This window comes from Manacus vitellinus, unplaced genomic scaffold (genome assembly GCF_001715985.3).
Source record: "Manacus vitellinus isolate BGI_N305 unplaced genomic scaffold, ASM171598v3 scaffold_4_pilon, whole genome shotgun sequence".
NCBI classification, from domain to species: domain Eukaryota; kingdom Metazoa; phylum Chordata; class Aves; order Passeriformes; family Pipridae; genus Manacus; species Manacus vitellinus.
The window spans coordinates 855,365-871,981 of NW_021940604.1; the positions used below are offsets into that span (position 1 = coordinate 855,365).

General features: G+C 37.0%; 1 protein-coding gene across 4 annotated transcripts in view; it reads left to right on the forward strand.

The window, feature by feature from the left end:
• Positions 1-16,617, forward strand: part of UTRN (utrophin) — a 366,848-nt gene that overhangs the window by 293,699 nt on the left and 56,532 nt on the right. For all 4 annotated transcript variants that reach the window (XM_029962891.1, XM_029962892.1, XM_018078025.2 and 1 more), the window contains 3 exons: positions 7,490-7,551; positions 8,582-8,656; positions 15,473-15,674. In XM_029962891.1, coding sequence (XP_029818751.1) covers positions 7,490-7,551; positions 8,582-8,656; positions 15,473-15,674 — 339 coding nt within the window. The remainder of the gene's footprint in view (positions 1-7,489; positions 7,552-8,581; positions 8,657-15,472; positions 15,675-16,617) is intronic.

Below are 16,617 nucleotides of genomic sequence, written 5' to 3' on the forward strand. Positions count from 1 at the left end.
CAGACCAAAGATAATAAAAGTATGATCCAATGTGGCTGAAAAATGAGAAGTTTTAAAAATTTGGAAGTGAAATAAAGGCAAATTGAAATCAGACCACTTCTAAATACGAACACATAATTTTCTTAGACAACCATAATTCATATATTTTCTTCATTTTGATTGCATATTGTGAGTGTCATTAAATGAGAAATGTAAAATATTCGGAAAGTGACATAATTGCAGATGATGGTGTAGTTGCACCTCTGTTAAGGTATTTGAAAAAAAACAACAAAAGAACAAACTACACTCTGTAATTTTATTGCACACAGAGAATTAATTTTAGAAAAATTAGGGAATTGCACCTTAGAAGGCAGGAGGGAGTAATTTAGGTAGCAATGAATCTGTAAGGAGAATGTCAAAATGATGCAAGATGTCTGTATTTTCAGATAAGCAGCATTTTTTCTGTTTGTTTTCTAACACCAGAGGTAGCTTGCATTTAAGTGATTAAAGAGAAGCGTCTCTCTGAAAGAGGTCTTTGTGACAGCACACCATCGTGACTTGGGAGTCCGGTTTGTTCTCCCCACCCCATTTACTAACAGTTGGCATGTCTCCCCTTCCTTGGGTTGTATTTAATCAGGTAATGAAGCATGTGAAAGATCAAAAAGCCAGTTTACAACCTTCTCTGCCCTATGTGTTCAGACAGAGGCAGTCTGGGTTTGGGGCATTTTGGAAAGGAGCAACTATTCTGCTTAGCTGGAAGAAGGATTTCTAATTCATTGGTCTCAGGTTTATCAACTTGCATGTGTCCTGGGCTATGGTGAATATGGTGAACTGAACTTACACACATGATTTAGCCTCTCTCTTTTCTTCTCTTGAATTGTCTTACTGTGTAAGTCAAAGTTGCGAAGTAGTGCTGCCTCTGTTGATGTAATTTTATTTAATCCTTTTGCCTCCCGTTTGATTTTTTTTTTCTCTTAATGGCAGTTGATAAAATATTTTGTATCTGTAGTCTGTGTCTTCTGTCACAGTAAAATTCAGTGAAAACCTTAACTGTAAAATCTTGATGCTGCTGGGAAAAAAAAGCTATAGTCTTTCATAATTTATAAAAGAGAATGGGACTAATGAGCATATGGAGGGGAATACAACACAGCAGGAACAGTACTTAATAATGCACTTTAGGTAATGAAAGTGTGAAGTTTGGGCAAAAGGTTTGGCAAGCTTGCCATTGAATACATATTTCATAGATTGGTTTGTAAAGGTTTGAGATTTAATAAGGAGAATTTTCTACTGTTGTTGATTTATAACTATTTCTATCATACAAATGAGACATCCTTGGCCTCCATAATAGTAAATGAAAAAAAAAAAGCCTATATTACATAGCGTTTCAATAAAAATATTCTAAAGATAAACAGAGTAATAAAGGAGACACTATGTATAATAATTAAACATCCTTGAGGAAAACATGATGAATGTGCAGAAAACATAATTACCCTGGTGTTTCTCATTCTTATTCTTTTAACTGTAATTTAAGTGTTCTTCAGCAGTGTACCTTTCAGTGCTGTAAGTTATTAGATATTTGTACTGTGCAGAAGAAACAAAAGGGTGATACAGAAGAGGTCACAGTAAGTTTAATCTCATGCAGGACATTACATAGAGAGAGCAATTTCTTGATGTAGCCATTAAATTGATCCATATCAAACACCATAGTTGCCGTGCTTACTTTTCTGTAATCCTGCAAAGAGGCTGACATAACGAACATGTTAGAAATTCCATGTTATCACCTTCTATATCATGTTTAACTTTATGGGGTACAGGAATAAAATGTTTTCTACTTCTCCATTTTTTAATGCTCTTTAGAAAGTCTTTCCTGATGTTTGGTTTATGCCTGTATGGGGAAGATGGGGACAATTAATGGAACAGAAAAGCCTTATTTTTTTTCCTTATTCTAGTTATATGCATAATCCCATTTTTTCAAGTATTGGGAAGTATTTCCCTTAGAAGGGAAAATAAAATCTGATTTGCAGAAAGAGGTAATACAGGTTTGAGGTTTTGAGAGTTTCTTCAATTACCAGTTCCTGTGCTGGTCTTTGTTTTCAATTAAAGAAATGCAGTAGCACATTTTCTCTGGAGTGATTTCAAAATATCTGCATATAAATTGTTCTACCAACCTCTAAGATGCAATACCATGGGGATGCATTATGCCAATTTTTTTTTCACCACAAAACAGTATTTTTCTAATGGGTTTAAAAAGAAAAAAATAAAATATACAATATCTAGATAAAACACTGACATATTTATGAAGTGAAGATGTTATACCCTTTGGATTTTGACAAGGGCAGCAAAGTCAGAGTTGAGTGCTGTCAAATCATTAGTGATTAGTAAAGATCCTGATTTAAGGTAGTGTTTTGTGCAAATGACTACAGGAACAGAAAGGAACTTAACATCATGCCAGAGTACTGTTTCTTGTGGTGTTTGCCAGCGATTATCAACACAGGCCTTGCCCATGTTAAGAAATGATAAAAAAAGACCTACAGACCTGTTTCTAGTTTTCTTTCTGGTAGAAAAAAGCTGAAAAAGAACAAATGGAATTTTTTTCACAACTCCATGGGCATCTTGAAACACCTGGAGATGTACAACCTAATCCTTTCACTTCAACAGGACTGTTCTTTTATTTCTAGAGAACATAAGTTAAGTGACATACTCACAGTTCCCCAGCTTTTTATTTACAACCAGGAAGTGTTTTTAAAATAGAATACCTTTGCCAATTATAATTAGAAAGCTGCCACCAAACATGATGAATAAGAAACGGATAGTAAGGGCAAATGTTTGTCATGTAAACTTTAGAGCACTCCATTAGTATGTGAGGGTTTTGTAATTTGAAGTATTTTATGGTTATCATGTTTTTTATTTAGTAAAATTTACACAAATGCCTTTAGACTTTTTAAATTACACTGTTTCCTCAGGTAATATATTTATGGGTGCATGTTTTGCTGCATGGCTTACATTGGGGTCCATAAGTTTGTCAGAAGAGACCTAGAAGACACTTGCTCTGAATAACTCAGTCTTTTGATACTAACAAAAAACCAGTGCTTCTTAGTGAAACGCTTTAAATTCTTCCCTGACTAAACCATGTGGATGGTAGTGTGTAATATGTTTGTACCAGTTGTGTTACTGCCCTGTAGACCAGCTCACTTCTGTGATAGCAGAAATACCTTCTTATGCCATCCACTGTGCAGAATGAAATCTGGTGACCTGGGTTCCTGTAGACCTTGAAAAATTCCTTTTTTTTTAGGTGCCATCTACAAACAAGATGAATAATGAGCCCAACTGTTGTTCACTTTCAGTCAAAGGAAACATCACCTCACTCTACAAGTAATTCTTGACATTAGTAGTGTACTTGCAAGAGAAGGTGATTCTTGACTCAAGCATCACTGTGGCCTGGCAGGGTAGTTGTAATAGAGAGGAAAGACTCACAACATTTGTCTGCTCTTGGTTAAATGCCTGTTTTGAATCTTTTCAGAAGTTCAGTGAGATGAGTTTTTTATAGCTCTTATTTATAAATTTACAATTGCATCTTTTTAGCTTGGCTCTGTCCAGAGTAGTCTGGCTTTGGTATCTAAGTGAAACCTACCCATAGAATATATTCAGTGATGGTAGCAGCACTGCCCGCAACAGTGAAGCTGCTACCTCCTTTGACCTCCTTGGACAGACTGTTGAGCTGGTGATTCACTCTCTCTGAACCCATTCCTCTTCTCTACTGGATCTATGTACAGAATTGCTCAGCTGTTACCAATGCTTTCTTGATAGGTGTTTTTGGATTAAGCTGGCACAGTCATGTTCACCCTCTGTAGTCATTTAGCATCTGTTAGATAGTACTGACTTTAAGGTAATTGTGGACAAGTCAGGGGGAAGGGATTCTCTCTTGCCTTTTTTTCAGTTTCATCAGATGATGTTCACTGGGCCTCCTTTCTCACACAATCTGCATGGCATAGAAAGAAACTAAGTGATAAGTTTTAAAAATCCATTAATCTGTACACAGTCTGGCACAAATGTATTTCTCTTGCAAATAAAATAGAAACATAAAAATGTTTTATGTTTATTATTTTATTAGGAATAAGTTTCGTGTTCCGTAAAGGGAAAATTTAGCTATTCAGGTATTTACTGCATTAAATTGAGAAACGAGATGATAGGGCAGGATATAAAGGTTTTGGATTTCTCCTTTGCTTTTTCTGCTTCATGTTAAGCAAAAAAAAAACAGAAGAAAAAACTAAACAGGGTTTTTTTGCGTGGCATGTTGTCACTTTTAAAGTGATTTTAGTCTTTCAGATAAAGTTGTACTGACACTTTATATTTAAAGTATACAATTTCAATAATGAAACTGTTGTTTGTTCTTAAATCTTGGAAACTTGATTTAAGGGGTAAAGTTTGATTAGTAAAATAAGTTCTAATTCATTGCATTTTGGTTTATAAATTACTTAGAAGATGTAATCTAAATTGCAATTAACTATATCCACATCCTAATTAAGCATTATGAATGTGTAATGGAGTGTATTTCCAGAGGGATAATAAGAAAAGAGTGAGAATTTATCCAAGTATTTAACTATTTTTTTCTTCCTTTTTTTTTTTAATAAAAAAAATTAAAAAAAAAGAACGAGGTCTCTGGACCTAGCAAAAAAAACTTTGCGCTTCTGCTACACTTCCCAGGTGAGATTCTTACAGCACCCCACTAGTTGGAAATAGATTTGTTCATGGAACTGTATTTTCAATACTAGAAAATAGGGAACTCAGAACTAAAGGCTGCAATTCAACAAAGTCTTTATAATCATGACTAATTTTGACATCATAGATTCTAAGGCAGTAAACAGGATTTGGTTCAGCTGCATTGCATGTTGTTTATATTCAGTGCTTGCACTAGTATTTCAACATTTAAAATAGAGAGAAATGTATTTTTATGTATACGTATATGTACAACTTCTGTCACAGTCCTACCACCTCCTTTACTTTTAACATAAAAGTTTGAAGGTGTTTAAGACTTTTTTTTCCTCAGAAAATCCTAGGAAATCCTTTTCAGTTATTATGTTGATAGCAAAATTACCAGTTTTTTGGCATTTTGAGTTTTTTGTTTTGTTTTGGGGTTTGACTTTTGGAGGGGGGTTCTTAGGAAAGTTGAGTTGAAGCAATGTCCTTAAAACAGGCATTTTTAAATTGATTGCATATTGGTTCCATTTTTGTGGGCAGTTGCAATGGGTTTTGTCAGCAGAAATCAATCCTAATTGGCAACATGATAATTATGACATCCCTCTTAACATGATAGTGCAGGCATTTGTCAGCTTCAGGAGTACTTTTGAGGTTATTAAATAAGTTGGCCTGTTTGAACCATTATATTTTCTCTTCCTGTTTACTGAAACTGTATATGTTCTTCTTTCTAATATACTGTAGTCCTTTGACACCAGGGTTTTTGAGAATGCTGTAGTCAGTTGCCTTTACCTTGGCAAAGCACCAAACCTAGATACATCCCTTTCTTGTTGCTGGCTTCATGATGATTTATTGGTGTGCCTTTTCCAGGAAAATGATTGTCAAGCAATTTGTTTTTGAAATGACTTTTCTGGACAAGGATAAACATAGTACTGTTTTAAAAGTGTCTATCTAGAAAGTGCAAACCAATGATTTAGATACTGGCATGCATTAGCTTTGGAGTGCAGTATATCAGAGGCTTGAATGTGAAACATGAATGCAGTTCATGTGATGATGATATCACACTGAAATAAAATGAAAGTTTCTGTTCAGGAAAAATGTGTTCAGATGTAAATATGTTCTTTAATGTTCTTCTGAATTGGGGACTGTTTGCTATAGCATTTCAAAGTCAATCAAGGTCTAGCAGAAGTTGTTTTGGTTGTTGTATAAATCTCTCTTGTTTAAATATAATCATGTGCAGGGCTTCTCCTTCCTTTCAGTTATCTACTAGGGAATAATCACAAAGAAGGAAAAGAAGATTTATACCTACTGTATTAATAGAAAATATGTAATTTTGTCTATGAACTTCCATGAAGTACACCTCACAAAGTTGTGATGATGCCAGATAGACAAATGAGATCCATGGCAGAGTGTGAAACCTGATGACAGGGAAAAGCTGTCCCTGAAGACTTAGGCTAGATTGAAAGCTAGAAGGGTCACACTGGTGCATGGACTCTAAAATGAAGATTGTATCCCCTGTGTAGAGCCGTATTTCATGCACTTTCTACTAATGTATCAGAGGGTAATCTAAAGAAGGACCCTCAGCACTTCCTTTGTTAGGAGCCTGCCTCCCCTTTATGGTACCTTGTCCTGTCTCTGCAGCTTTTCAGAGCAAAGACCTTCTATCCCATTTTTTTTGTACCACCTAGCATAAAACGGTTCATTCTTGGTTGGTTTCTCAATTAAAAAATAAACGCTGATGATAAATTATTGTGCACTCACTGAGGTACAGCCACTTATATATACCAAATGATAATACAGTTCACTACATTTAATGGTATTTAAAGTCATTATTTATAACAGAGTATCCCTCCCTCTACGTGGAAAAAGAAGTGTGCACATTAACAATTTTCATATAGAAACAAAGGTGAAATACATGGCATTCTCTACTCATTACTGTTAAATTTGCTAACCTAGCATAATTTCATTTTCATTAACTTTTAAAGATAATTCTGTGATCTTTTTAACATGACTTCTCTGATTAATTATCTTGCAAATCTAATTCAAATCTAATATTTGTGAGTAAAAATGTGCAATCATTCCAGCAGTTAATATTGATAAATACAAGTAAAATGTGACTCACAGAAGGGAACTGGAGATTTCCGTGGACATAATACGTGTTTTGACCCCTACGGCTGCATACTTGAAACCTTGATAAATTGAAACAGCATCACTAAACAGTAGGTAAAGGGATGCTGCCTGTTGTATCTCTGTTCTGTGAACAGTAGTGTAGAGTGCACCCCATAAATGAAGATACTTATTGATTGGTTGTGTGAACAGCAATTAGGCTTTCCATTTGACTCCCATGATTTTAAAGGTCCTCTCCAACCTAAATGGTTTGATAATACATACAGATAAAGCTTAAAATTATTGTATGTGTTCTGATACATGTACTCAGATATACAATGAAGATTGAAATAAAATCTCAATACTTTTTATTTTTTAATTGTTTTTACAAGTATGTTTATTGTTTTTACAGCCTCAGGAAATTTTTGCATTTTACCTTATTAGCTTACCTCTTAGCTGCAGGATCAGAGTTCAATGGTTATAGTCTTAGTTAGAATCGAAAGTAAATATTATTAAATATGGGTGGGCTATGGCCTGTCTAACTTTCTGATTAGAAAGTCGAGGAAGTGAATGACACAGATTATGTGTTTTAATTAGTGCTGAGGGATTTCTTGCCGCTTATATGCAGAAAATCAGAATATCTTTGGGTTTTATTCTTTGTAAGTGTGAGTGTGTTTCCTGAAACTCTGATTACTTTGTTCCTTTGTAGTCATGAGACACAGACAACTTGTTGGGATCATCCTAAAATGACTGATCTGTTCCAGTCCTTGGGTGAGTGCATTTCTTAAAATAAAATATTATGTGATTTTTATTCCATGAGTAAAAACTCCTTTGTATAATGACCATGTTTGAGTTGTCATGAATTGTGTGTAACAGCATTTCCCACTTTGCAGTGAGACACACTCTGCATGAAACCTACTGCCTTGGTCATGCCATACATATTGTCTTTGCTAATATTAATTCTGAACAATATACTCTGTATGCTTTAAGGCAGTACCTTGTTTCTTTTCTTTTAACTTCAAAAGGAATTGTCCAATGATATAGGCTGTCTGTGTGTTTAAGCCAGGATGCTGGGCTGCAAGGAACTAATTTTTGTAATAAATCAGAGCAGCTATGCTTTTGGTAAAGGCTAAACTGTATTATGATACAATTAGTTTGATGTGCCCTGATAGCATCAGCATTTACTGTGAAATCTCCCATTCTTAGGAGAGAAAGGCTAAAAATACTATTAAGTGAGGAAAAAACGTTACTGTACCAGTTTCTAAAATAAATCTTACAGCTGTCTGACTGTTCCTTTTGAAACACTGCTTACAAAGTAATGGCATAGAAATTATGGCTTAAAAAGGCATTTTTTTTCTGTTACTGCGACATTTGCTGCCCTCTGTTTCCTGTATGTTATCTGATGGAATTGTAAATTATTTGCAAAACATACTGTATTTGAGCAATTGTCCAGAAACTATGAACCAGTGCATAACATGTATGTAAAACTCTATTGTATGTGTATGATTTATATGTGCCAAGTCAGTGTTTCTAGCGTGTTTCAAGCTAGTGTTTCTAGGATTTCTGGGGTGCCAATCTCTTAAGGTCCTGGACTGTCAGAGTCAGAAGGCTTTCCCTGCAGATGGATTGGACTGAGATCCCAACTTGTCAGGTTTTTTAATTTGCTCTGATATATCCTATTAATTCATTGCAGAGAAGACAAGGGATAACAGACTTCTTCCAAAATGTGAAGATTTATATGTAAAGGAAAATTATAGACTCTATATTTAGGGCCTCTCATATTTCTGTTCTGCTGTTTCAGCTGATTTGAACAACGTACGCTTCTCTGCCTACCGTACAGCCATCAAAATCCGGAGACTGCAGAAGGCACTGTGCTGTGAGTTTGGCCTTTGAGACAAATTGTTTCTCTATAGTACTTGGAGAAGGGAGGGTCATCTTCAGTCTAACAACATTAATGTTTAACAGTGGACCAGATTTCATCCCTGGCACACTATCAACCAACAAAATGGCAAAAAGAATTGCCAATAGTAGGTGTCATTATTGCAAGTAAATGAAATAAAGTAATAAAGAAGGAGGTGCAGCGGGTAAGTTGAAATGGTATGCCTACTAAGAATGCTTTGAGAAGTGATAGGGAAATAGATTTTGGACCTATTGAGTATTTCATACGGTTCCTGATATGAGCTGATACAAACTGACGTGGAATGATGTGAGCTAAAGTCCTGACCTGTGACATAAACTCAGGTATTTTGTTATATTTTAGAGAGTTCTGTTCCATGCTGTGCAAACTTCAATTAAAAAGATGTTCAGGCTGCTCAACAATACAGTCAGTATTGCTGTATGTTTTAATCACAAAAAGCTACCAGGACAGAATAAACTACTATTATTAATGTCAATAATAGGATGTGTATATGTGCATGTGGGATATGGGTAATGATCTTAAATTTAAATGGGAAATAACAATGCATTTAATATGCTCGTTGGATATTCTGCCCAAGCCTACTGGCATTTGTCCCTGTTCCCAAGCAATCTAATAATTCAGCCTCAGTCTGCTCTAAAGTACACATATATTTTGTCAGTAGGAAAGGATAGGTGTCTACTGAGTAGGCTCAGTGACTTCATTTCCAAAGTTGACGTTTGTATCTCCAATTTTCTGTTCTATATTTTAAAAAGCATTTCATATTATATCACAACTATGTTTTAATTCACCAGCAGGTTGCATGACTACCACGTTCATTCAAAGTTTAGCAGCCTCAGAAGTGAGAGGTCAGGAGATCTGCTGGTCTCTGGACTTGGAACTTCTCCAAGTCATACAGCATGTTCCACTGAGGTTCTGTGCTCTTGTCTGAATCTCCTGTGCAAAGCAAACTGAATTTTAAAAACTATTAGGACTTTATATGGAAAAGGAAATACATAAGAACACACATCTACCAGAGGGAAAATAGGGTGAAGTAGAAAAAGCAAAAGGAAACTGGAAAATTTTGGAAGGAGATATGGGATGTGAATGAGTGTGAAGGTTGTGGATTTTAGACCTTTTAGAAGGTCTTGGCAACAGAGGGTATAAAGGTAGTGAATGACATTAGCAAATTTTCTTGTTATAAATTAGGGGTCCTTGCTGTGGAAGGACTTTTCAGCCCTGAAGGGTGTACAGTACTACATTTTGAGTAGGAACACAAGAAGTGCAAAGCCATCCTAAAGGTGCAAGCATGAAAGGAGTTGTGGAAAGAGGGATCCCTACCCAACCTCCAGGTGGTTAGTTTCCTTTCCTCCCTAGAAGACAGCAGTCTGATCTTCTGATATGCATCGTGCTAAATGAAACTGTGCCTGAGATGGTAACTGGCTACTCCAGAAAACTAGAACATATCTGTGCACAGCACAGGCTCTTATGAGTACCTCTCGCCCCTTCTTCATATGCTGTTCTGGCTTCTCACAGAATTTCTAATCAAGTTCAAGATCTTAGATTCAAGGTTTTATATCTGGGAAAAAAACAGAACCTGTTCTTTGGAAAATTGTCTGTTGGTATTGAAATAAAAACTATTTCTTTGGCATAGCCTACACTTCTTTGTGCAAGAGATGTGGTCCAATCCAAAACTATAGTTTCATCTCCCAGCAAGACTAAAGTCCATTATGAGCTTTCCACTTATCAATGTGCAGAGTATAAAGTATTCATCAGCATGTACCTGAAAACAAAAAGCAAAGCAGGAAATCAGAAAGCAAGATAAAATTCTCCTTGTGTGTGCTACTCCTCAGGGAAGAGTGTGAAAAAACAGATTGAACATGACAGATGCTAATCATGTTGCTTATTTCTGACAGGCATACAGATTGTCTAGTGACCTGTATAGACCAGATTTTGCTTTCATTACTTCTATAGGCTTTGAAGAGGGCCATACTTTCTGCTCTTACTTTTATTAAAAAATGTATCAATTTCTGTAGTAAGTGCCATGGTTAGCTCTCCTCATTCACGGTTTTCAGAAGTGCCCTCCTATCATCTCAAGTTTCAGGGAAGGGAGGTGAAAGAGGAGGACAGAAGGAAGTAGTAAGAAGTAAAGAGAATATGCTGGTTTGAAAGAACCAGGAGTAAAACTTGTCATTTCTACAGATCCAATCTGCCTTATCTGTGAAGCTGTTTGTTTACTTCATCTCTATGCTTTGTGGGAAGAGACAACAGCTAAAAAAACTTTGTCTTTAGTATACACACATACCCGACAAAGGATCGGTGTAATTTGTGAAAACACAATATTGTGAGTTTTTAAGGAAGACGTTGCAGATTGTCCACAAAGCTAAATGCTAGATGAATTTTCTGTTTCTGAACAGGAACTCATTATGATCTGGCGCAACTTTAAAACCGCCTTCAAAAATATAATTGGTGCTGTTCCTTTTGTCATTGTTCACATAACAGATTATTTCTTGCTAGAGAATATGTCAAATTCCCTTTGACTGTGATGATTTTTAGCCTGATTCTGTCCCATAAATGGCTGAGATAGCAAAAACGCAGATGTGCTAGCACCTCCTCTCTAAGGAAGGGGAGACTGGTTCAGCACTATCTAGAATTTCTTAACTTTTATTTGTTAGCGGTTTTGTTCTGAGGAAGGGAAAGAGTAATCTTCTGTGCCACTGCCATTCTTTCTTTAGTCTGAGTTACTTTATTCTTCCATTGTATTTCTTGTATTTTTAACTGTGGATGCATTTTAAAGGTGTTTGGATGCAGAGTGCTTCAGAAGGGCTTATGTGCTAAGGCAAAGGAAACGTCAAAACAAATCACCACAAATAGACATCACTGTAAAATAAGACAAATTGCTGTCACAGCCTCAGTGTGTGTGTATAATGGCAAAGGCCTTTTGGGTGGGAACTCCAAGGGCACAGCTGGAACTGGATGCACAGTCCTACTGGCACCCGATAGATATTGACCTTGCAGTGGAGACTGATAATGTATAGCAATGTTAGTGCTATACAAGCAGGTTTGGGAGTATGTAATTTGAGAACTGTACTTTAGAAAACTTTGCTAAGGCCATATCTGTCTTCTTGGTAAGTGTCAAAAAAACATGTTTCTGGTGAAGGTATTTGCTCTCATTTTCCTCATTCCCTTTTTAAAATAGGAAAGTAGTTATGTTTCATCTTGGTTTTTGACAGGTAGATTCCTACAGAGACAAACGTGTGCATGCATCTACATGTTTTTATTGTGCAGGTATATAAGGAAGGTGAAAAGAACAAATTCTTAGCCTCTCTGTCTCTGATTATATGGGCCAGATGTACTGACAGTGCCTTCCCACTGTAGCAGAAGAATGGGGCCAGAGAGAGTCCTGTGTTGCAGTTGTACTGGGCGGCTACGCAGCACCAGGTCCTGACTATAATATTTTATTGTCCAGCATACTTTAGCTCATTTTCAAGAAATTATAGTGCCCCAGGTACTGAAGTGTATTACTGAAAGGCAAAAAAGGAACAAAATCACCATGTATATTCAGAATTCTGACACTGAGTTCCTCTAGGTGATTTAAAATTTAAGAATGCTAATGGGAATATCAACCACACAAGTTGAAGAAATGGAACATTTAGGCACATGGGACTAAAAGAGGGAGAGCTGTGAACACTTCCTTCAGTGCAGTCTCTTTGCAGGAAATTTACATTTCAGCTGTCATTTACAAGATCTTTTTAATACAAAATCTCCACAGTAGTGCCTGACTATCTTCTGTGGGATTAAAGCAGCCTCAAATTTGCCATTAGCAGCTGCATGTAGTTACTTGCTACTGAATCAGTCACTCACATCTGCTTTAACAGTGCTGAATTACATGGTTTCTGCTAATAGTTTTTCTTTGGGAAGGTCTCCTTGCTGCAGAAAGGAAAGAAGTGGCCCTTGTGCCCATTTGTTGATTAAAAGCAGGATTGGTCATTCAGCATATTCCAGCAGTTGTAGAATGGTGCTGCACAAATGCACTGAAAACTGCGTGGGCATCATGCCAGAAGTGGCATGACAGGATAACTGCCTGTACCCAAAGGTTATTTAGCCAGGTGAGTGCTGAAATGAGCAGGGGTGGAAATAATTTCCTCTGGTTGTTTTCCGTGGATGGTGTCATCCAAAAGTGTAACTTTAGCTTAATTTGCATTAGTATAGCAGCAGAGTTTTCTTTTTTTTAGTATGAAAATACTGAAAATACCTTTCCCAACTCTCTCTGGAATCCTTTGGCAGAAATGTGAATGTGAGACCTTAATGCTAGCAGATCAAGATGTGAAGATAGCAGGCTTAGTGTCTGTTGAACTGCTGTTTTCAGTGCAAGGATGGTTATGTTAAGCCAAACCCAAAGGCTACAACTTTCTGGCATTCCAAAGGTTTCCAAGTGTTCACTGGCTTTAAAAAGGGCAGCTTTTGGGTGCTGTCAGTCTGTTTGTGAAGCTGCTTGCCTGCTTTCAGCCAACCATTAAGTACCTTATACAAACAGGTTGGAAAATAACCAGAAAACACAAAAAAACCCAACCAAACAAAAAAAAAAGCAAACAAAACAAAAAAAGCTACCACAGCAAAACAAAGCTAAAACAAAACCAAACCCAGCAAACTGGTTGCAAAAGTTTTGTTAGGTTTTTTTCCCCCTGTATAGGTCATGAAGGAAAAACATGATAAGTGGCTATCTCCTGAGTTCAATATTTATGTGATTGGATAGCAGATCATAGTTTTGCACGTCATTTCACCCTTCTCCCTCCACTGCTTCAAAAAGTAGTCAAGGTTACATTTTGACCTGTGTGTAGGCTCGTTTTGTTTTTAAACATGCCTGTGTGCCTTTTCCAGTATATTTCCAGCTATTGTAGAAGATTATGCTGCAGGGAGTGTACTGCCAAATACTTTATCTACCTCAGGTCAAACTAGTGGTAAGGTGTTTTCCTGCAATTACCAGTCTGCCTCTTTGATAAATATATGACTGGCATTTATTTGCAAACCCAAGAGATGGGCTTAAAAAAACCACAACCAACCAAACAAAAAAGAAAAGCAAACAAATGTAAACCCCCTGTAAATCTGATACTGTAAAGTTAGAAGAGAATGTACTGGTATTAGTGCAGGGGAGGAAGAGCAAGGGCTGTGAGGTACTGTTTCTCATTTTACGGTGAAGTACTTACTTGTTTTCCATCCCAAGCTAGACTTACCCAATTTGCATGGGCTGCCCTTGTGTGGTTCTTATTTAACACTGTTATTATCCCGCTCTGCTCTGCTCTCATGATACCACGCTTAGAGTACTGTTCTCAGCACAGAAAGATATGGACTTGTTGGAGTGGGTCCAGAGGAAGACCCTGAAGATGACTGGGGGATGGAGTACCTCTCCTATGAGGACAGACTGAGAGAGCTGAGGTGATTTAGCTGGAGAGAGAAGATGGCTCCAGGGAGACTTATAGCAACCTTCCAGTACCTAAAGGGGGCTTATAAGAAAAGAGGGAGAGTGACTTTTTACATGAACAGGTAGTGATGAGACAAGGGGAAACAGTTTTAAACTAAGAGAGAAGACATTTAAATTAGATGACAGAAGGTGATGAGGCCCTGGAACAGGTTGCCCAGAGAAGGTGTGGATGCTCCATCCCTGGAAGTGTTCAAGGCCTTGTTGGATGGGGCTTTGAGCAACCTGGTCTAGTGGGTGGCATCCCTGCCCATAGCAGGGGGGTTGGAACTAGATGATATTTAAGGTCCCTTTCAATCCAAGTAATTTTGTGATTCTGTGATTTGTTCTATGACTATTGGTGTAGAGCAATTCACAACACAAGTGTCATGTTGAGGTTTTTTTCCTTTGAAAGATGGCATTTATAGTGCAAATGTGTTACTAACTCTTCAGAAACTGCTCAGTATGAGCTTGAAATATACTTCAACTTCATGTTGTTTAAACTGTGCCAAGCATACATTGCAAGTATTTTTTTCACTAAAATCCTTTCCTGTGTAAAAAAACGTCACTGAGGATTATACTATATATGTTTACTCTCTTCCACTTGCTTTATTTTCACCACGCAAACCCCAGATTTTCACAATGACATTTGGGTGGTTTTGGAGCAAAATCCTTTTTATCTGTAAGATATCCATAGCGTCACCAACTGCTGGTACAAAGAATCTTGTAATAAAGGAGATCAAAACGTTTTTCATGAAAGCATAGTATTTAGTGTTCTGGAAAACTGCAATAAATAATCTCCCTGTGTCCCTCTCCCTGCTTTCTTTTAAGCCCTAATTTAGCAGCTGCTGTTCAGTTAATCAGGCCTCAGTACATTGTTACTGCATTTAAGAGAACATTGCTACCTGGGAATTTGTTTTGCTTTAAATTTAATCAAAACTGATAATCATTTTATGGGATTCTGCTTTATGGTCAATATGAAGAATCATGTAAACCTAGTGGACTCTGTGTGTGCACTGAGGTTAGGATACTCTACTTACACAGACTACTTCAGCAGGTATTTTAATGCTGTTGTGAGATGTGCAGTGTCATTATGGTATTCTTATTCTATTTTTAAATATATAGTACTGAATGCTGTTGACTTGTCACAGAGAATGGTTTGTCACTATAATGTTACTGAGCGAAAGGTACTTAGCTAATTTTCAGCAGTGTTTGCTACAATGTGCACGAACAAGTGCACATGAATAAGTATTGTCAATGCTATGCTCAGGCTTCTATATTCATACCTTTTTTCTTTTTTTTCCTTTTTCTTTTTTTTTTTTTTAATCACCTGTTGTTAGTGGACCTTTTGGACCTGAACACAACAAGTGAAGTTTTCAAACAACAGAAGTTAAGTCAAAATGACCAGCTGATTGGTGTCCAGGATGTGATCAGCTGTCTCACTACTATCTACAGTGGACTTGAAGAGAAACACAAAGATATGGTGAATGTTCCTCTCTGTGTAGACATGTGTCTTAACTGGCTGCTCAACGTGTATGATAGGTAAGTAAAAAGTTTTTAGTCACAGTGTGTACCCCAGGAATATAAATAGTATTAACAAAGTATGCATCATGGAGACAAAATTGGTAATTTTTGCACACGTGACTCATCAAAAATGGTAGGCTTATAGGACTCTTGTATATTTTTTTCTGAGTTACTTTCTTGAGCAAGTGCTCATAATAATAGAAAAATGATAAAGCCTTAAAAAGTTATTTAATAAAAGGTTACGTATTTTGATATTTTTGACTCAGTAGTGAAAAAGTGCAGTTGCTTGCAATGACATATTTCTTATGCTATCCTGCTCAGATACGCTGAACAAAAGGTACACTGCTTTTATACTACCAAACACACTTTGAAAGGTTTTCAAGAAATGTATATGCGAGTAGAGAGCTAGATACACTGCTTTAGCTGTGTTCCTGCTGTAAATGTTCCAAATTTCCCAGATTGTTTGCCATTTATACCAGATTCTATTTCTGCCACAGGTACGGACAGTTTTGTTGTTTATTTTACACTTAGTTATTTGCAGGCCATAATGCTGACTGAGCTCCCTGTCCTCAGTCCTCTATTGAGTAGAGGTTGTTCTGATCTCAGCCCTAAAGCCTGTCTGATTTCAGAGGGTCAGCAGTGTCCTTGTTTGCTTCCAGCAGGTGCAGCTCCTGCCATATATGAATTCTGAGGACTGGTGTTATGTAGTCCACCTGCCCTCATCCTGGCAACAAAGGTGTATTTCCCCAGGGGATTGTGTTTTCCTCAAGAATGTTTTGGAATGCTTACAGTGAGAATTTGTGGGTTCATTTAAATACACATCTGCTATTTCTAGAGAGAGAACTGAGCCTCAGAAAGCATGAGAAAGTCCACTTCAGCAGTCCCCTGTGGTTTTGGTCAGTCCTTTCTGAGCCCCCAGTCACTTGTTTCTTCTGCTTGATGTGGAACTCTGCCCTGCCCT